The sequence below is a fragment of the Labrus mixtus genome, chromosome 14 (genome assembly GCF_963584025.1).
Source record: "Labrus mixtus chromosome 14, fLabMix1.1, whole genome shotgun sequence".
NCBI lineage: Eukaryota > Metazoa > Chordata > Actinopteri > Labriformes > Labridae > Labrus > Labrus mixtus.
In genome coordinates this window covers 1,591,625-1,614,239 of record NC_083625.1, presented here as the reverse complement: position 1 = coordinate 1,614,239, position 22,615 = coordinate 1,591,625, and the positions used below count along the sequence as shown (strand labels likewise).

General features: G+C 43.8%; 2 protein-coding genes across 3 annotated transcripts in view; both read right to left on the bottom strand.

The window, feature by feature from the left end:
* The window catches only part of fam114a2 (family with sequence similarity 114 member A2), a 508,616-nt gene that overhangs the window by 96,554 nt on the left and 389,447 nt on the right, over positions 1 to 22,615 (bottom strand). The gene's annotated exons all lie outside the window — the stretch shown is intronic.
* Positions 1 to 22,615, bottom strand: part of sgcd (sarcoglycan, delta (dystrophin-associated glycoprotein)) — a 282,814-nt gene that overhangs the window by 81,953 nt on the left and 178,246 nt on the right. For both annotated transcript variants that reach the window (XM_061056170.1, XM_061056169.1), the window contains one exon: positions 16,961 to 17,146. In XM_061056170.1, coding sequence (XP_060912153.1) covers positions 16,961 to 17,146 — 186 coding nt within the window. The remainder of the gene's footprint in view (positions 1 to 16,960; positions 17,147 to 22,615) is intronic.

Genomic DNA, 22,615 nt, shown 5'->3' with positions numbered 1-22,615 from the left:
CTGAATGAAGAGAAGTCATGCATAAACACACACACACACACACACACACACACACACACACACACACACACACACATCCAAACAACAACCTCGAGGTCAGTAAATAATAGACGAGGGTCGTGCTGTGAGACGGTGAAGGATTAAAAACTACATCGGTTAACTCTACTTTCGCCAGTTTGATCACATGATTCTGGCATTTAAAGGGTTAAATTCCATCATTTTAAAATATTTTATAGTTTTGAGCAGGGCTGGAGTTGTTTAAGAGATTTATGCAAAAAAAAGTAGAAAAAATATCAATCTGTTCTATTTTTATATCAGTTTTTTGTAAGTGGACATTTTTGTCCTTAGTGACTTCAGAGTGTAGTAAATGAAACTGATGTCTGATTAAAGCTTTTAGATCCCAAAATGATGGTGATGACTTCTGCTGGTGAAGCAGAATGTCTCTCTCTCTCTCTCTCTCTCTCTCTCTCTCTCTCTCTCTCTTCATACAGTAAGAACACTTCACAATGAGATCCAGACAGTCTCACAGCACGGCGAGCCGTCATCTACAACATATATTTTCCTCGACCTGAGCACTCTGGGACGTTTGAGCCATCGACCTGGAGGAGACTTGAGTTCTTTATGACGGGACCTCCTGCTGTGTACAGAACAAAAACCTTGTGCAGTCCGTCCTGATGGACCGGCCATAATGGCGGCCCGATCAGTCTATTGCTCATATGGATTGTCACAGCGGGTGAAGAGACAGGCGGTGTTTATCTGCATGGAGCTCATCAAGCAGGCAGAGAGAAGGCGCCTCTTTCAAAGAGATACCTCATCGACAACCGGACAACAGAGCATGTCCTATGAATTCAACTGTTACCACGGCTACAGCTGCAGACGGATCAAATACTTTTCACACTGAACCTAAGCTACGGGAGCTTGGAAGGAATAGAGTGGTTTCCTCAAAAGAACCAGTGCTCTCGTCCCTAAGCTCCTCTCCTTCTTCTCTGCGGGGAGAAGCAAACAACTATCATGACTTCTATGTACCGGGGGGCGCCGGTGGCTCAGTGGTTGGTGTGTGCGCCCAATGGGAGGCTTTGGCAGCTCGAGATCGGGTCTGACCTGTGGCTGCTTTCCTGCATGGTGTTCCCCTCTCTCTCTCTCTGTCTCTGTCTCTGTCTCTCTCTCTCTCTCTCTCTCTCCCCCCGATGTCGATGAGCTTTGACACCGATAAAGCCACCACAGATTTATTCCAAGGTTTTTCTAATTGGCTTAGGTGGAAAGCATTTCAACATGGAGGTGTATAGCGACTGTTTTGATTTTAGAGCCAGTCTCCAGTGGCCAGTCGAGGAACTGCAGTTTTTGAGATTTTAAGCCCCTGAGTTTGCAGCGTGTTTCCTCACCATGCACGCCGTCTACACTGCAGAAACTTTGTAAATTATTGATCCCACCGCTTCAAAACTGTCAGCGGTCATTGCATTTCCACTTTTGACAGATTGTCAGAATGAAACCAGAAGTTCAGAGTGTTTCACCGATCGCATGCATTTCATATCTGCTGTGTGGTGTCACTTTGTCAATAAATCTGAACTCTGGTTCTTTTCATTAAACATGGAAGTCCGTATTGCCTCGTTTAATTCCGTACTGCCTGCACCAATGTTTAAAAAAAAAAAATCTTTAACAATCCAAACTGAGTGAAACCCAGCGGTGGAACAATCCTCCTATTAAGAGTAAAAGTGCAGAGCTTTGTAGACCTCAGGGAGCCAAACAGTGCTTCAAAGAAAGCCTGACCTTCCCTTCTTCTTCTTCTGCTCTTCTTTATATCTCTCTGAGCCGCTTTGGAATCACTCACCATCTCCGCCTCACGTCTTTGTTACCTCCTGCCTCTCATCTTCCCTTTGTTTCTTCTTCTAATACTTCTTTAATCTCTCTTCCCTTTTGTCCTTCTGTCTTATTGCACTCTACCTCTTTTTTTGCAACCAACCTTTCTTTTCATCTCCGTGTAGGAGTTAATGAATTCAGCACCATCTTTCATTCGTCCACCAAGACAATCGTTCAGGTTCACCAAAGTCAGAGGAGCTGTCATGTAGCTTGAGGGTTTTCCGTTTCATCAAATCCTTCTTGAAGCATTTATGAGTAACACTTTTACAGCCTTACCTCACCAACCCTCTGAAAAGAAAGTGCTTGGTAAGGCTCATTTTTGAAAACACAGCTCCCAAGCAGGGCAGGCTGATGTAACCCAGACGATTACCTGGGAAGCAGAACAGCAAACGTCTGTTAACCATTCTGCAGAGAAATAAACAAGTCAGAGAGCGGGACAGAGTCTCTGGAGGTTGGGTCGATGATGTTCTTCCGCTTGGTGTAACTTTCTGCTTGAATTCCTTAAACCCAGAAAAAACTCACACAGAGTCTCAGAGCTCCTCTTCAACATGTGTGTGAAGTTTCTTGTTCTAAATCCACTCTGATCCTGTATTTGATCATGTCTATAAACCCCTCTATTTCAGCCCTGCTCAGAACAGGCTGTTTCTGTGTCTGTACCTTTAAATATGTAAATGAGCTGTGTCTGACCACACCCCCTCTCTCCGGAAGGGCTTGGGTGTACTCGGTGCTTTCTCGCTCCATGTCCTATTGTTTACGGTGAGAAGGCAGACTCAGAGGGCAGAACAAACACCTAGCTGTGGGAGTGTCACCCACCTGGGGCAGGGGCTACTGCCCTTTGTGATGTCATGAAGGGAAAATCTCCAAACGGCCTGTTTGAACACACATTTTCTGAAAAGTGGAGCAGGCAGAAGACGGAGAGGATGGACTTTTCTCATCACTGGGGGGTTTGTAGACGGACTAGAGACACATGTTAGAGTTAGAGGAACATGGAGAAGAGGATTTAATAATATGTGACCTTTAAAATATATCTGCAGCATCAGCTTTGAGATTTCTTTCTTCTTTTCTGACCTTTGTTTTGGTAAGTTTTCCTCCATTTCAGTTGGTCTGTGATTCCCTGTGCGATGTCTGTGTTGTTCTGATTGGATGATTTTCTGCCTGGAGACACTTTAGCATCATGTAAGCAGCTATCAGAGGGGTTTCCAAAATCAAACAGACCACTGCTGGCAGCCTCATGTCAGTGTTGCTGGTGGCGCCCTGTGGCCTGGTCGTTGTGCAGACCCATCTGGTGATCCTAAGAATTCCCAGATTGAATGTTGTGACAGCAGCTGGTGACATGTTTCAAAGATTTGACCTAAAAAAATAAAAAAATGAAATGCAATGCAGAAGTACACAGAACCTGCAGTTCCTCAACTGTCCACTTGGTGCTGGCTGAAAAAGCCAAAGAATCTCCATTTATAGTGTGAATGTTTACTGCAGAATGAAACATGTTTACAGCCTGGTCTGGTCTCTTTATAGTTTGTTTGTTGACAGACATTATTACAGTCTCTACTGACCCACAACATGTGAAATAAACCATCCAGTCCTTTGTTTGTGGTCTGCATAAGTCTTACAACACAGAGAAAAACGCTCCGTTTCTAATGTGCGCCCCTTGTGATGTCACAGTGGGATTCTGGAAAAAAAACAAATCCCCTCCCCTCCCCTGGTATCTCCACCCATGGACTCCACCCCCAGCCTAGAACAAAACTTTTGAGCAGGTCGGCCATTTTTATTCTCTCTACAGAGGAGTGATGTCTACGGGGAAAACTCAGGGGGCGGGGTCACTGCATTTAAAGAGACACACACACCAAAACGGAGCGTTCTGAGAGAGCTGGTTTCTACAGGGTCACAAACCTCCTCTGGTGCTTGATTCATGTTATATTTTGATCAAAGCACAGCACTGATGTTTCATTTAGACCACAGGGGGACTGTTTGAAAAGGTGGAGGAGGGGGATAATATGTCCTCTTTACAAAACAAAAACAAGGCACTGAAACACATCAGCAGAACGTTTTTTATAGACGGATGATTACTAGTCTTCTGAGGGAGCAGAGAGTAGATAACGTCCCTCGTCATCGGCTCATTATCTGGTGAGAAGGACCTTGCTGAAGGCTGTTTCAGCAGGAGTCATTATGGACGGGGAGGAGGGCTGGTTTTCAGTCCGTCAGGTTCAAAGTGATGCCTTTAAGGTCGCCATCATTTCATCTCTAATGTAAGCCACCCGATGCCTCGTTACAGGAGCATTTGTGTGTGTGTGTGTGTGTGTGTGTGTGTGTGTGTGTGTGTGTGTGTAAGCTTTCACTACTACTTTCGCTACTGTTTCTTTTCCCTTAACTCCTCTTATGTTTTAACTTGGTAATTTTTTTTATCTTACTTACTTTGTCTATTTCTGTTTTATGTTTTATACTTTTTATTATTATTAATATTTTAGTTTTTTTTTTATAATTGATTCGCTTGTTTCTGTTTCTTTTTCTGCTCTTACCTTCTTATTGCTGTTCTCTTTTGATTTGCTTTGAGCTCTTTTAGTTTCTTAAACCTTTTTAAATCTTTGGTTCCTCTTGGTCTCAGCTCGTGTTGTTGGGTTCTTGTGTTGCCTGGGTTCTTATGATGGTTCTTATGATGGTTCTTATGATGGTTCTTGTGATGGTTCTTATGATGGTTCTTATGATGGTTCTAATGATGGTTCTTATGATGGTTCTTATGATGGTTCTTGTGATGGTTCTTATGATGGTTCTTATGATGGTTCTTGTGATGGTTCTTGTGATGGTTCTTATGATGGTTCTTGTGATGGTTCTTATGATGGTTCTAATGATGGTTCTTATGATGGTTCTTATGATGGTTCTTGTGATGGTTCTTATGATGGTTCTAATGATGGTTCTTATGATGGTTCTTATGATGGTTCTTATGATGGTTCTTGTGATGGTTCTTATGATGGTTCTTATGATGGTTCTTGTGATGGTTCTTATGATGGTTCTTATGATGGTTCTTATGATGGTTCTTGTGATGGTTCTTATCATGGTTCTTGTGATGGTTCTTATGATGGTTCTTGTGATGGTTCTTATGATGGTTCTTATGATGGTTCTTGTGATGGTTCTTATGATGGTTCTTATGATGGTTCTTATGATGGCTCTTGTGATGGTTCTTATGATGGCTCTTGTGATGGTTCTTATGATGGTTCTTATGATGGTTCTTATGATGGTTCTTGTGATGGTCGGGTTATATATGTCTGTTGGGTATCGTGCACTTTGGGTTCTTTTCTGTTGAATTGTATTTAATTATTTTCAGTATTTTGTATTTGTTATGTTCTTGCTGTTGTTTATGTTCTTCTGTGTTTGGTTTAGTTTGTTCTTGTTTTTGTTGTTTGTCAAAGCACTTTGTAAACCTGAGTTTTTAAATAAAGTTATTTTTAATATTATTATTAGCAGAAACAGGACAAAGTGTTGCCCGGTAGCTTGTGTTTGTATTCAGAGTTAGATTCAGAGTCAGGATGAGCCTCAGGACTGTTCAGAGCAGACAGCTTTATGGATCCTTCCTGTAGTTCTGATCAGAAACGTGTGATGCCTTCTAACATCTCAAACTCGTCTCCAACACAATCAAACCCTCATCATGAAGACATCTGCAGTCAGCTGCTCGAATCTGAACAGAAGGAAGAGCAGACAGCGTCCTCCTCAAACTAAGTGAAGCGGAGTAATCCGTCTTCAGGAATCACACAACAACTTCTGATTCTCACTTCTGGGAAACATGAAAGTGGACAAAGAGCTGCAGCTCAGCAAACTTCTGTCTGAAATATTCAGGACCGTCTCCGAGGACCTGGAGAGATACACCAATATGATTTATTTTAGTTTGTTTTTTTCACTCTGTGAAGCTCTTTGGTCAACCCGGGTTGTTTAAAATGACTTTTAATGTTGGCCCAAGTGAAGGAGGTTAATTATCTTCCTGAAGAGGAAGATGAGCCTGAAGGCAAAGATCGATCTTCTTTGGGTAGTGACAGAAAGAATGTGTCTGGGCTCAGCCTTAGAGAGAGGGGGAGGAGCTTAGACATTTAGGGGGAGGAGCTCGGAGTAGATGTAGACCCAGAACATTCTAGAGGACTGAAGGATCCCGCTAGTGGAGTTATAGACCTGTCTGGCCTGGAAACGCCTGAGAATCCCCCAGGAGGAAGAGCTGGAAAATGTTGCTGGGGAGAGAGATGGAAGTCTGGGATGATGAACTTACACCTGTTGCCACGGCAACAGAAGAAATAAAAAGCAGACTGAACGTTGCCAAAATCTAAAGCTCTAGCAAACTAAAAGAAAGCTTTAGAACCAACACGGTGGGAGCTGTTCATGCTTTTTTATCCCTGTAATTAATCATCTGCAGCACGCTGCTGTCAATGGAAAACTAACAAAACTAACAAAACTAACGAGATCCTCCCCTAAGTTTCAGATCAGATCCCACTGGATGAGTTTTCATAGAGTCTATGGTTCTTCCAAGGAGGTTTCATGTTCATACAGTGAACCAGGAAGCTTCCTTCCTTCCTCCTTTCCTTCTTGGTACACTTTGTATTTGGCTGACTGTCCATCATCAGTCAGTGAGCATCATCGAGTCCCAACATTAAGAAGTAATCCTGCAGACTGGGAGCTCCTGATTGTCCCTGCAGGTCACCTTCCTCTGGACGCAAGAGCAGATTGATTTCTGTTGATGACACCCAACAGGAGATTTCTTTTCACTCCCTGGATGATGAGTCGGATGAACACCTTGATGAGCTGCTCGCTTCTCCCCGATGAAGAAATCAAACTAAACTTCTGACAAAGGACAGCCCCAGTCCTCTCCTGATTGGACGCTTCCTTCACTGCATCAAAGTAGAGAGGAGATTTAGTTTTGAAGATTAACTTAAACGAGTGAGGTTTCATGAACACTTTCAATCTGACCTCTGACCTCTGGACCAGTTTAACACTAAATCAGAATCACTCAGAATGTACAGCCAATATTTGCTTTAAGGGGGGGTTTCACAATCAGGGACCCGGGCCCAGATCCAAGTACACTTCACCCAAAAGTCTGGTTCATTTGAACACAAACTCAGGTACCGCTTGAAGAGGCGGTTTCAGGCACGTTTCATGTGTACTCGAGTCCTTGAACACAACCGTGCTCAAACAAGAAAGTGGTTTGTTTTGGTTTCATGCTGGAGCTTCAAGGGCGACATCTACTGGATCAAAAAGTTGCACATTCTTCCTTTAAACTGTGTTTCCAAAGAGCAGTAAGAAGTAAAATCTATGACTGGAATAATAACTCATCTCTCTGCTCTGATGTGTCACTTCATAACGTACTGGTCTCCTTCAGATATTACGATAATATATCTCGTCTTGCTGCAGCTTAATGTTGTAAATGGGGTAAGAGTGTTTTCCATTTCACATAAACTTTTGAAGGCGTGCCGATTTCTCCCCCCCCCCCTCCCCCTCCCCCAGCTTTAAGGTGCATTATGTACTTTTGGTAGAGACATGTGCAAGTTGGAGAAGTGTACATATTCTGCAGTTTATGTTCATAACTCTAAACACAAACAGTCCTCAGAGGAACAGTTGGTCCCTGAAACACTGCTTGAAGATTAAATGCTAAGAGAGAAGTTATGGAGGGGGGTCCGCGACAGTGAAACTGTAACTCTCCTAGTAGCTTTTTAGCTCCAAACAGTGTTCCAGTAATCCATTTTTTCTTTGAGTAAAGTTTGTGTGTTCAGTTCAGAAAATATATCCAAGAATTCTCTTCTCCAACTTTTAAATGTCACTACCAAATCTACAGAGTGCTCCTTTAAAGACCAGGATGCAGAGCAGCAGGAACTAATCATTATTTAGTTTAGTTTCATGTTTTCTTTTAGTCCCTGTTTGTTTGTTTTCTGGGCCCTAAACAGCAGGAAACCCAACTAAATATTTCCAGAACAACAATAACAATATCTCTGAGTGTTTCCACAGCGCTCTCCAGATTTTTCCCTCTTTTTTTATCTCTTCATGTTTTTTAAATTCTGCATTTTGTTGTTGGAGGCGGTGCAGCTCGTGTTCCCATCAGGGACTCTGAAGCGTTGAAGTTTTGAGCTTTATTAGTCGTCTCCTGAGAGCTGCGGTCGTGAAGTCTGCAGAACTCGGCCTCAGGTGTGATTAGTGACTTCGTCTGTTTCACAGCCAGGAAGTGACACGGCGTGATGTCATCCCGCTCTCCCGTCGCAGCGAGTGAGAAACAGCCGGCAGACACTCTCCGCTTTATCCTCCTCTCTGCGTCTCCCTCGAGACTCTTCTTAGTGCTGACATTTCAATGAAGTCGTCTGGAGGTTTAATGTCCCCAATGAGAGCCAGTAACTCAGATCTCATCAACAGTGGGATTTAATGCCGCCGCCGCCGCCAGCCCGCTCTCTCTCCACGAGAGAGAGAGCGGGCTGTTTGGACGCAGCTCGGGACCAAATCTGAATGTGAAGGAGGCTCGGACCTGTTCACTCATTTGTTCTCTGCTTCCTGAAGCTTCAGTGGTTATCATTCATCTCAGTCATTTTTACTCACGTCATCTCTAAGATTTGTTTTAGAGCATCAAATTTAAATGTTCATGAGTCATCAGAAAAATTATTTTAAAAATATTTATTTTTGGGAGTTCAGGTCTGAAACCTAAAGATGCTCGTACAGTTTCATGACCACCTGGTTCAAGTTTGTCAAACGTGCAACGATTACTGATTGTTGATGTTCTTTTCTTCTTCTCTTTGAAAACCTCCTGGAAGAGATCAATCGACGCCTGAGAAACACACACGAGCTCATCAGAGTGACTTCAGGTTACCGACTCACCTCGCTGCTCGTTAGTTTATAAATTATACGGCTCGACATTATAAAGGATGAATGATTGACAGAGTCCAGCTGATCGCACGTTCAGCTGGCCCGCTCGGACCAGTTCAAATACTGCCTGAAAAAAAAATAGACTGTAACACGTTCTCAATTTCACAGCGCTTTCCGGTCACACCGGTGTTTTGTCAGTAATTATTTTTGCTCGTTGCGCTCATAACTGCTACAGCATCACTTATCAAGCGCTCGTGGGCGCACCTGTGTCACAGTTGAAAAACAGCCGACGGCTTCATTGCTGTCCCTCCCACGAGCGCGCTCACTACTCTCGAATTGTACACTTGCACACAGATTTTAGTGCTCTGATAAAAACACCTTTCAAAACCATCAGATCCCGACAAAAGCTTAAATCAGCATTCAAAGAGAAAAAATCACCGGAAGAGTGGAGAGTGAGAGCGTGACGAAAACAGAACGGAGAAAAGTTTGATCCACAGTGACAGACAGCTGGAGGAGCTGGAACACTTAAAGTTAAAGACTAGATCCTGGTAAAGATAAAAGTTATTCACAAAACATGTTAGCCCTTAAGAGAGCTCCTAAAGTAAAGATGTAAGGATGAAGAGTTTCTCACAGAGAAGAAAGAAGGAGAGATTCCAGATCTGTCACAGCCTCATATTAATATCAGATGAAGTAGACTCTTTACCAGCATGGTGAATAAACATGAGCACATAGATATAAGAAAAATACAAAATATTTTTATAATCAGAGCTCAATTAATTAAATAAAAGTTGTAATTGACTTTTGCATCAGAATGGTTCAAGAGTAAATTGGTGACTGTTATTCTTCAAATCAAAAGTAACGTTCCTGGGTCAGCGGTTACAATGTTCGGGCCAGTGATCTTTGAAAACCGGAGGGCCAGTGGCGAATTTAACTTAATGTCAACCACTGAATTATATTTTTGTATTTCAGAGGTCGTGAAACCTGAAACCTTTTCCTCCTCACACTCAGTAACATCTCTCTGACTGTGCTTCTTTTCCTGCTGAAATTTGGATTCAGTAAAGCAGTAAATGTGACAGAACGTGTTTGGACAGGGAGTGTGCTGTGGAGGTGGTGAGTCCTGTTTCTGTGACTGAAAGAGTTTGAAGGTCGAGCACCCCCCGCTGGGCCTGGCCCCGCCCCGCTCTGGGGTACTACAGGAGGTCGAGTCTCTGGGTTCAGCGGGCCCCTCGATGTGGATCTGCTGCAGGCTGCAGCTCTGTCTCTCAGGAGCAGCGAGCCGTATCACGCAGTCACAACAGTTCACCTCACTTACACTCTAAGTGCAGGCTGCAGCAACACAAAATGAAAAGTGTTTTTTTTATTCCTCCCTCCATTTCATTAATCTGCTCCTGGCAGAGCATCCAGGTTTGTTGTGTCCTGTTAAAGTGCTCTGAGCTAACAGAGTTAACTCCTACCTGTCAGTGACACAGCGCTGTGGAAGTCCACTAACTGCTCTGAAGAGCCGAGCAGACGGACTGTGTCGACGTGTTCTGAACTCTCTTTAAAACTTTAAATTAAGTTTTCTGGAGCCGCTCTCATGATGAGTCAACATTCAGTTATTTTTTTATTTCTAAGAAGAGAAAGTCACAACAAAGACGAGCCTGATGCTCTCTTCTTATTCAAACTTTTTCAAACTGAGAGAAATGTTTGAAACGCTCTTCTTCTGCACTAACTCGATGACTTCATATAAAACTGGGGACCTTTTCTGTCTGTTGTTTGTCACATTGAGCTGTTCACTCATCATCTTTCTGAATCATCTCTGCACATATCATTATGATCAGAACATCCATCAGCTCTCCCACGCCGCTGCAGGAGAAGGGCAGAGATGTGAAAGCGTTTTAAGTCTTTTATTCAAAGAGGTGTCGGTCTGACTCTGAACTTCAGCTGCAGGATATTTATAGACTTTGCTTTAGTTTAAACGTCCATGATTATTATTTAAGTATAAACAGCATCTCTGCAGAGTTTACTTTGAAACAACTTGAACATAAAACCTCCCAGCAGAGACACACTGGAGTCAGGTTTTATTTCCACAGAATATGTGATTTTTCACACTTAAATGTATAAATCAAGTATCTCCTCTGAAAATAACTCTGTGAGTCATGACTGTCTACAATGGGTGTAACACCCGAGTCCCACTGTCTGTGATGTTTTCAGAGTTTTCAGAGTCCTATCTTCAGTTTGTTTACATCGCCGGGACGGCCGGCTGACTCCTCCCCTCGTGTATAAAAGTTGTTTAATTGAGGGACTAGAGAAAAGAAGAATAACATACTGTACTCACTGCTTAACTGTGGTTCTAGATCACGCTCATTTCAGGTAAATTTACATGCAGTGTGAAGATACGAGCAGAATAAAGATCGCTAGCATTAGCATGCTAACACAACGATGCAGCGCGAGTTGTTTTGGTTTCATGCTGGTGCTCAAGGGCGACATCTGCTGGATCAAAAAATCACATATAAAGCCTTCAAACGGGTACTTTGGTTGAAACACTCTCTACAACATACGACCTGTAAACAATGGAACAGGTCTGACCTGCTGTGGGTCGGGTCACTCTGCAGCGAGTATCATAAGACAGTAACAGAGTCTATTATTATCATATCATCATTATTATATATTCTACATCCTGCCCGTTCTTCTCACTACATTCTTAACCATGTCTGCTTTTGTGTTTCACAAGTTTCATAGACTCCTTCACTTGGTTTTAAGAATCTAAGATGGACCTTCAGCTTGACGGGCTGATTGGTGCATCGTCAGCAGTCGGAGCGTCCTGGTGAAGAGGGCGTCAGAAGCTCTTGATTTATTGGTCGATCTTCATTCCTACCCTCACCTCTGGTCATGAGCTTTGGGTAGTGACCGAAAGAAGGAGATTTGGATACAAGCTTCTGAAATGAGTTTCCTCTGGAGGGTGTCTGGACTCTGCCTGAGAGAGAGGGGGAGGAGCTAGGAGTAGAGCCGCCACTCTTTCACATCAAAAGGAGCCAGGTGAGGTGGTTTGGGTCGCCCCCCTCCCTCTCCTGGGAGTCAGACCCAGAGTCGGCTGGAGTAATAATATATCCCTTCTGGTCTGGGAACGCCTCGGGATCCCCCAGGAGGAGGAAGCTGGAAAACGTTGCTGGTGAGAGGGGAAGTCTGGGGCGACTTGCTCAGCCTGTTACTACGGCGACCACGCCCCCCAGGTGAAAAGAAAGTCATCCCGACTACTCAGACAGCCCGTTCCTTCAGGCCACAGCAGCAGCGCCTCCATGTTGTGTTTGAACACTTTAATCAACGGTGAAGTGAGGCTACTCGGGGCTAATTAAGAACGCTCCTAATGAAGCATTTTAACCCTTCGTTTTTTTAATTGATTAACTGTTAATTACTTTTTCCTGCCCCGAGCGTTCTTCACTTCTGACCCGGAGACTGCAGGCTCCTCCTTCCTGCTGATTCAGCCTGAAGACCTCCGCTTCATTTACTGATTAAATAATGAGCCTTAATGGGCACGCGGGACATGTGGGTCACCGCTGCAGAGTTTCCATGAGCAGAGATTTATTATTACACGGGGAGAAAAATTCAAATTAAAGGAAAAGAAAACCTCCAAGTGAATATCTAAAAAAAAGATTTCGGAGAGTATGGTTGTTGGTGCGTGCGCCCCATGTGTGGACGCTGTAGTCCTCTGGGCGGGTGGCCTGGGTTCGAATCCGACCAGTGGCTCCTTTGCCGCTCTCGCCCCACTCCCACAAAATTCACACATCGGTCTTCCTCTCTGCAGCGTCTGTGTTTCCTCTCCCACAGGCACCGACTTTAACAAGCTCCAGCCTCGACACATCAGAGCATTACGTGTGTGTGTTTGTGTGCAGCACTCACACAGACACACACACTCACACTGCTGACCCATGTGCCTGTGCAGGTTTTCACACAGACATTTGTAGAACAGGGAGCTGACACACACATGTTTATATTAGCTCTGTGTACGAGAGGAGAGCACGACCCGGACGCAGTGAAATGTGTAAACATGTTTTGTTTGTGGTCTAATAAGCTCAGGCTGCATATTGATGATGTGGTCATTAGACACACTGCGTATGTGTGAACAGTCATCTGTGGAACGCATCATGGCTGCAAAGAGAACCCCCAGCAGGTAAGAACCTCCTCTCGTGCCTACGTTCTGACATTTAAAAAAAAAAAAATCTAAATTAGGCCCTTTGTTTCCCCATTTCCTTTTTCATAAATTTGTATCAGTAAGGATTACACCCCCACCTAACCCAAACCTTACCCTACCCTGTGGGAACATTGGGCTGACCCCCCTTTTGCCCTTTAGCTTTCGCAGCTACATGCTAATATAGCACGGGCAGCAGGACCTGAACAGACGCCTTCAGCCTTTAAAAAAACCTGTTAGATCATCTTAAAATCCAGCTGATATGAAAACCTTCCACCAGAATCCTCTTCCTGCTCGGCAGCACAGGTCAGAGCGATTTAATGTTCTTCTGAATGGATGTGTGCCAACTTTTCATCAATATTTCACAAAAACCCTCTGAAATCAAAGAGCGAGTCTCGCTCTCTGCAGATCTGCACGCACACACATTCACATGTGCACTGCTCCATTTAGAAAGCACACAGGTTAAACACAGGTCGAGCACTTTAATTGCGTCTTTTCTAATCACAGCGCTTGCTAAGTACAAGAAGACGACTCACATCCTCCCACACAGCGGGCGCTCTGATGTCGACTACTCGTCCATATTCATTATTCACTCTCTCTCTCTGACGCACTCACACCCCTTCACTTTCACTACAGGAGGATCATGGAGGTCTGCAGGGCTCACTGAGGGGGGGGGGGGGGGGGTTAGTTTTTAGATTAACAGTTCATCTCCTCTTGTGTTGATACTAATCGAGGAGATATCAAAACATCCCGTAACCTCAGACGCTGCTTGATGATTTTAAACACAGCAGCTCAGACTCAGCAGCGCAGCAGGAAGAAGGACCTGACTTCTGCTTCTCCAAAATCTGTCTGAAAGAATCTCATTTACAGGAGCGTCCTGTAAGAGGTGCAACAAACAAGTTACAGACACTAAACACAGATCAACATGTCACAGAAGAGTCTTTATTCCACCTGATGCATCGTCCTCCAACACCTTCAGTCTACTTTTAAAAAAACAAACCAACCGTCACTGTGAATATACATATATGAATATATGTATTCATTAATTTTAATGATGAATACACGCACACTTATTTATGTAAATACTGTAATCAACATCTTAATTGAGCCATCTGTCACATAACTGCATTTTACTTATCATGTTACTTCAGCATCTTTTGCACTGTTTCATGTTTATGTAAATATTAGTCTTTTCTTATTCTGTTTATTGTTGATATTTAATGTCGTACCTGTACATAAGAGAGCACAGTTCACACAAGTTAAATTCCTTGTGTGTGTGTGTGTAAGCATACCTGGCCAATAAATCTGATTCTGATTCTGACAACTGACGAGGAGAGGAGTCGGACCGAGGTACCACATAGCTAACAGCTAGCCACATTTAGCTTGACCATCATGTTGGTCGCGTCTGACCTTTTGAGATTACACGTTTTGAGAGTGGAGACTCTGGTTGTTGGTGAGTGAATCTGTTTAGTGTCTGGTGTGCTGTCCAGCTCCTTCAGACACAGATCATCATCCTGCAGGAGCAGCGAGCCTGAGACTCCTTTCCCCCGTTTAAAGACGCACAGTGAGAACAGATAACAACAACAAGCTTTGTGACCGGGCCGCAGAGCGAACACTGAAGCAACGCAGGCCGGCGGCCGACTCGATCATACAGAGTGCAGGGATGAGTCAGGGCCCTCAGCGCATCACCATGTACAGTATCCAAAGATACAGAGCAGTGAGACGATGCATAAATAAAAGATGTGAGGCAGACTGTGGCTGAAGGCAAACCTCTGTGGAGTCATCTTCAGGTGAGTCACCTGTGCAGGGCTGAGGGATGAGGGAGGCGCGTCGATGCTTTTAGTGATGTTTGAATTTGTTTTGTTTTTTAGGGAGCCTTTTATAAAATCTGGCCAGAGACAACAGATGAAAATTAGCCTTTTAGTTAACTCTGGCATATTAACCGAAATGTTTATTAATATGCAATGTCCCTGTAAAATAAAAAAAAATAAAAAAATAAAAAAATAAAAATAAAATAAAAATAAATAAATAAAATAAAATAAAATAAATAAATAAAATAAATAAAATAAATAAATAAATGTGTTTTCTAATTCCATCATCTGCAGACGGTCACATTAAAAACATTACCTGCTGCGCTCTGACAGAACATCTCGGCTCTCTGATTTATGTAGATCTCATATTAATGCCACGCTGTGAAGCAGACCTCATGTATTATTCACAGCTACGACCGTGTGTGTGTGTGTGTGTGTGTGTGTTTGTTTGTGTGCATGCAGGATATAAGTGTGTGTTTCATAGTGTTGTGTGTATCTGAGTCATCACAGTGGATTACTCAGCTGAAAGCAGAGGGGAGCACACAGACAGACAGGGACAGTAAGAGAGTGATGTAACTCATTTCAAAACGACAGCGGCGCTGCAGACGCTCCACAGATTTTAACCTCATAATCCATTTAAACACCTGTTTCTGCTTTTTTATTGCTCATTTACCTTCTCATAAAACTCACGAAACACCCAGGAATAAAACGTCATTCAGGTGGATAAATAAAACAAAATGCTCAGACATAAGAGACCGTTAGGCGTAAGCGGTGGACCAAACTGTCCTCAGCTCGAGTTTCCTGTGTCCTGCATTGTTGAGTTAGCATGCTAATGTTAGCGCTCTTTAGTTAGCTCGTAGCTTCACATTAGCTGTGTCCTGCATTGTTGTGTTAGCATGCTAATGTTAGCGCTCTTTAGTTAGCTCGTAGCTTCACATTAGCTGTGTCCTGCATTGTTGTGTTAGCATGCTAATGTTAGCGCTCTTTAGTTAGTTCGTAGCTTCACATTAGCTGTGTCCTGCATTGTTGTGTTAGCATGCTAATGTTAGCGCTCTTTAGTTAGCTCGTAGCTTCACATTAGCTGTGTCCTGCATTGTTGTGTTAGCATGCTAATGTTAGCGCTCTTTAGTTAACTCGTAGCTTCACATTAGCTGTGTCCTGCATTGTTGTGTTAGCATGCTAATGTTAGCGCTCTTTAGTTAGCTCGTAGCTTCACATTAGCTGTGTCCTGCATTGTTGTGTTAGCATGCTAATGTTAGCTCTCTTTAGTTAGCTCGTAGCTTCACATTGTTGTGTTAGCATGCTAATGTTAGCTCTCTTTAGTTAGCTCGTAGCTTCACATTGTTGTGTTAGCATGGTAATGTTAGCGCTCTTTAGTTAGCTCGTAGCTTCACATTTCATGTAAACTGACACAGAATGAGCGTGATCTAAAAACTCTTACTAACATCCAAATAATCAGTGAGTATGTTCTTCTTCTCTCTAGTTCTTGACTAAAACAGCTTTTATACACAAGGGGAGGAGCCGGCCGTCCCGTCCATGTAAACACGGCTCTGACAACAACACAGCCAGCGGGACTCGAGCTTCTCCCTCATTGTAGACAGTCATGACTCAGAGACACATTTACACAGGACAGACTTTATGATTTATTTATGTGGAACTATGACCTATGACCTATGACCTATGACCTTCTTTAAAAGATAACTCTGAAGCTGGCAGCTGAGAGCGATATCTGTGCAGCAGTAGGACGTCTCGAGCGCACGCTGCGTCTCCAGTCACCTCTGAATACAGATCTACCTGCAGGCTCACAGCTTCATCACTCAGACAGGGAAAGTGTTAACCACACAGACAAACAAACTTTTCTAACACGAGTCCCAGCAGAGGGATGCAAAAAGAGATCGGATCTCCCGTCATAATAAATGAAGGCGAGCACGCCGTCAGTGTGAACCAGATGTGATTCAGTGCGAGGTGTAAATGTAATCTGGTGGTGGGAGCATTAAAGATTGAGATGTGACCTTGTTGTCAGAGGCTCGCTGATTAACTTTTCATAAATCGCCCAGCGGTGTCAAATATTCATGGAGCTGGAGGGGGGGGGGGGTTAATGTCTGTGTACTTCATGCTGGTTGGACTAATCCCTCCCCGTTCGCCTCACAAGTCGAGACAACAGAAGAAGAAGAAGAAGAAGAAGAAGAAGAAGAAGAAGAAGAAGAAGAAGAAGAAGAAGTCTGAGGTAACTGTGGAGGGAGTTGTCTTTGTTTTAATCACAGGCCGTCACAAATTAAATAAAAGAATGAGAGGCGGGACTTACTATGGTGAAGTTCATGACCTTGAGGATCCAGATAGTTAGCGCCAAGTTGATCAGGATCAGGATCATCAGCAGCAGGACGAAGAAGTAAAGGCAGCGTTTCCTCCAGCCGTATATTCCCACTTTGTACACTTGTGGTTTCTCTGAACTCTGGACATTGTTCCTATGAGTGCACTGTTCCTGGGTCATCTGAGAGAGAGAGAGAGAGAGAGAGAGAGAGAGACAGGTTGTGATAACGGCCGAGGGCTAAGTCTTGACCTCTGTCTTACTCGGTGAACAAAGACACGGTGAGGACGTCGCCTCAAACTCGTCTGCTGTCTCCTCTGACACATCAGAGGCACGCTGCAGGAAGTGTTAGCTGCATTATGTGAAACTTATTTTAACATCTCATTGGCTGCAGAACAAAATGATGTAATGCCAAAGTCCTGAATCTGTTCATGCCAAGATGTCAGCAGACATGTTTGTAAATCACATCACAACTCCCCCTGCAGGTCTGTGAAGATACTGAGGGCAGTTTAGTACAAGTTATAACTGACTGTCTGCTAGCAACAAAACAAAGAAGTGCTCAAAAGTGTCATCAAGCTAGCTAAGCTCCCACCCAGTAAAGACCCGATTTCCTGGCACTTAATCTTTAAAGGCTTTATATGTGATTTTTTGATCCAGCAGATGTCGCCCTTGAGCACCAGCATGAAACCAAAACAACTCGCGGTGCATCGTTGTGTTAGCATGCTAATGCTAGCGATCTTTATTATGCTCGTATCTTCACACTGCATGTAAATTTACCTGAAATGAGCGTGATCTAGAAACACAGTTAAGCAGTGAGTACAGTATGTTATTCTTCTTTTCTCTAGTCCCTCAATTAAACAACTTTTATACACGAGGGGAGGAGTCAGCCGGCCGTCCGGGCGATGTAAACAAAGTGAAGATAGGACTCTGAAAACTCTGAAAACATCACAGACAGTGGGACTCGGGTGTTACACCCATTGTAGACAGTCATGACTCACAGAGTTATTTTCAGAGGAGATACTTGATTTATATATTTAAGTGTGAAAAATCACATAGAAAGACTTTAAATTATTTTCAGACACTCTGGGGCTCTGGACTACTTTTGAGAAATCATGAAAAGAATATGAAAGGTTTCATAACTCTTCTTGTTAGGCGACTAATATTGTTCAAATAAAAGGAGAAACTTCCTCCATCCCAAAGTTCTGATGCACCATTTGACACGAGAAGAAATGTGATACTCCACAAGAGAAGTTCTGTCTTATAACTGTATTTTTGTTTTTGTTAAATCACCAATAAAAAAAAAAAACCTTGAACAAAGAAAAGTGTAATCAAGTGAGTGGATGCTCTAACTAAAGCTAAACTAAGCTTTAGGGATCAATAAAGTATCTATCTATCTATCTAAAGGGGAAAGAAGAAGAAAACTAAACTTTCTGAAAATACAGGAGCCCTGAAGGTCCAAAAAGTGATGCGTTTTATCCTGTGTTCACGAGCTATCATCTAATGTCTGCACACAGGATCATCATTTATAAGAAAATGATCTAAACTAGTTATTATGTTGAGCACAAACGATGATTATAGTCTGTGCAAAATAAAATCACTTGTGTGGATAAGATAACTCCTTTTCCCATGATTCATATCTTTTTCGGATCAGCTAACCAGGACGCAGACGGCACAAAGTCCACCGTTCATGTCCATGGAAAGCGTTCTTAAGACGTATCTGATGAGGACCTCCGACACAGCGCATTCAGCTGAAAGTCAGCAGTTAACACGGTCACTCTTTGAGCCGTAACACCGGTTCATCCTGCCGATAACGACGACGTCATCCTGGATTCTCGGTTCTGTTTGTTTACTTGTATTGTCCTATTAGTATCTATGTTACGACAGTCGCTAATGGACGACTACCTCGGGGAGCTGGGAGGGTAAATGGCTGTTTATTATTTTGCTGTCTTGTTTTTCTGTTTAATTGGCGCTTTTTGTTTTACTCTATGCAGACGCTCTGATTTTATGTGACATCATGTTGTACTGTCTGCAAAAATGTAATGAAAAGATTTGGAGTGCACACAGAGAGAAGCATCATTATCAGAGTCCCGGCTCAGATCTGGTCTCCTGTTTTGGTCTTCTGAGTTAAAACGACCCGGCTCTTTAAACGCTAAACGTTCCCCTTCATTCCCCCCGCTCATGTCTCACTTAGTTCATCTGCTGTTTGTTTGCAGACTCTGCTCGTGACTTAACGCTTACAGCAACAATTTACTCTCCCCGTCTCTCTGCTCGGGCTGCTTTGTATTCACTTATTACAATAAACCCATCGGGCCTCCGTGCTCCAGCTTTCCCGTGATTGCTCGGAGATTTGTTGTGCAGCTGCGGAGACGACGGCCTGAATATAACAGATGCTGCACGACTGAACATTAGTACAAATAACATGCCATAAACATCCCTCTCATAGACTCCACTTCAGCGCTGACCACACACTCACTTTGGACAGTGTGGTTAGCAGCTGCGTTGATTGATTGCCCCATAAGTGGTCTATAACTCCATTAGGCCCCCTCTGCCCCCGCCGATGTGCAGATACTGTCGATTAATGATGATTCTAATTGTCCGCCTGTGAAGAAGAGGAGGCATTGTTCACTTCACACGCTGTAATAATGGCCTAATAACTCTGCGGAAAAACACAATTTACTGTCGGCCCGTGCTCTGGAGTGCGCGCCTCAGACCACCAAAGCCAATCGTTTTTGACAACCACACACATTTAGCGCTAACTGAAACAAATAGCACAAGACAAGGCCCCGGCTGCTGAGCGCTACAGACGGGACTGCAAAGCGTCGCGTCAGCAAAAAACAACAAACAGTGGAATCTCATTGTGCACGCTCGGGTTTTCATTCTTTTGTTTTGATGGGCGATGCAGGAGGATGTCTTTGTGATGTCTCTGCTGATAGAAAAGAAGAAGGAAGTCTGAGCTGTGAGAGTAAACAAAGGGAACAAAGCTGTCACCAAAATGAAGAGTGTTGTCAGCAGCCTCAGCCTCTGTGGCTGTTGACAACACAGAGAAAGCTAATTAAGGTCTCCTGGAAGCTGCTACGTTCAGAGCTTCCTGTATGTTTGCTGACTTCTCTCTTTCCTGGTTATGATGAGGTCATCCTCCTTGATGTCTCCTCCTCTAATCTACGGTGGACGACGAGGGGAAACGACCTGCAACAGGCATCACGACTTACAGGAGGAAAAACATGCAGCCGATAGAAAAAGACACACATGTGGTTTAGTATGCTAACTGTCCCTAAAAGCAGATGGTGAATGTATCTTTACTATTAAAATGTTGGACTAAATATTCTTAGACTTTTTGCTTTTGGTGCTTTTCGAGCTGCAGCCGCAAAGAGCTAACGGCTACATGCTAACTGGAACTATTTTATGTCTACTAAAGGAACGATGGAAGGGACAATAATTCATAATTTAAGGAAATTCCACATTTTCTTGACTGTTTTAAGACTGTGCGATGTTAACGCTCCATCGTTGAGTTTAACCACACAGTCGGGGTTATTAAAGTATTATTAAACAATACAGAACTGTTTCTAAAAGGAGGATGGTGAGTTGCCCTGTGCTATTTTTCAGCTCTGCTTAACGAGGACACATGAAGTGCGAGTAAAATATTTGCGTTCTGAAGGTCGGGGTCCAAGGTAAGTTTGTGTCCGGGGCTTGTGGTCATGAAGACCCGTCCATGACTCATGACGCGGGTATTCAGACTGCAGGGACTTCCAAGTTGTCGGGAGCAGGGCGGGGGGTTCTTGGTGGGGAGTGACAGGGGGGTGATGTTAAACTGTAACCAAGGGATGTATCCCATGATGCATTTGGGGCCAACCTGGTACTTTAGCTCCACCTCTCCCTAAGCAGAGCCATCGTCCTTTCTCAAAGCTGTGTTTCTCTTTACATGTTAAAAAGCTGGAGTCACTCCGCTCTGATTGTGTTTATTGTTACAAAGTCTGATAATAAATTCACTTCTCCGTCTCATGCCTTCACATGTCACTTTCAATTTCCAGACACGTTGAGCGGGGGGGTTCAGTGAGAGCCGACGTCGCGTGCCTGGAGCCAAACCTGGTAAGAAACCCCCTGCACAACCGCCTTCTTTAAAGTCAAACTGTATTCATCTGGTCTCAGGGGTACTTAATCGCCTCCGCCCGTCCCTCACTCCCAGCAGTACCGCCATCCTCATCACCACCCTGGTTACATCCCGCATTGACTACTGCACCTCCCTTCTCGTTGGTCTCCCTCTCAAGTCCATCCACAAACTTCAACTGGTCCAGAACTCTGCCGCTCACATCATCACCAGAACGCCCTCTGTTAATCACATCACCCGTCCTACAGCAGCTTCATCGGCTCCCGGTTAAACATCGCATCACCTTCAAAATTCTGCTCCTCACCTTCAAGGCCATCCACAACCTCGCTCCGCTTTACCTCTCTGAACTCCTGCACATCAACACACCTACTCGCACTCTCAGGTCTTCTTCTTCCATTCAACTCACTGCACCACCCGCCCGCCTGTCCACCATGGGGGGTCCAGGGCCGCTCTGCCCCTCCCCCACCTCTGGAACTCCCTCCCACCACAAATCTGTAATATCCACTCTCTCTCCATTTTCAAATCTCATCTCTAAACACATCTTTTTAAACTTATTCAGTCTGATCATTCTCCACCCGGTCTCATAACTCCTTTACATCCTGTACATTTGAGTTTTTAATGTTAATCTTATCGTTGTGTTGTTACTTTGTTGTTTTTATCTCTGCTCTGTGAGGTGACCTTGAGGTGCGCCTTTAAATAAAATTTATTATTATTATTATTATTATTATTAACTGTGTTTCTAGATCACGCTCATTTCAGGTAAATTTACATGCAGTGTGAAGATACGAGCATAATAAAGATCGCTAGCATTAGCATGCTAACACAACAATACAGCAAGAGTTGTTTTGGTTTCATGCTGGTGCTCAAGGGCGACATCTGCTGGATCAAACAATCACATTTAAAGCCTTTAAAGAACTCTCTCTTAATCACTCGTTCCAAAGACGTATCTCTGAGTGAATCTCAGCAGCGGCTCCTGATCACTCGAGCTGTGTGCTCAGCTCTTTATTCAAATACAAACAGGAACACGAGACGTTCAGCTGCATGAGCCCAGAGTAACCCAGCCTGTTTGATCTGCTCTCTGGCAAATCCTCACAGAGCGCTGCAGACAGTGAGCGGGGGATTAATAACGCGCCTGATCCTGCAGCACTCTCTCTTTTCTCTTTCCATCTGCGGACACCTGCCACCGCACAGACCCTCCAAATAAGGCGAGTATTTCAGAAACGCCAGAATTCACCCTGGAAACAAGCCGGCGTCCAATCACGCGTTTAAGAAGGATCCAAAACAGCTGACATTTGTTTACAGCACACAGTTGGATTATGAGAACCACACGTGCGTTTCAAAGACTGACGGGCAGCTTTTCCATTTCCTCTCTCTCTAGATTTCTTTTTTTGATTTTTCTCGCCTGCTCTGACAGGCTCCGATAACTGACCCTGAAACTGATATGAAAGTGAAACTCTGAAATGAAAGCCATCCCGTCAGGAACATTTGCTAAGCTGGTTGCAGTAAGAGACAGAGAGAGAGAGAGAAAAGCTGTGTGTCAGAGTTTG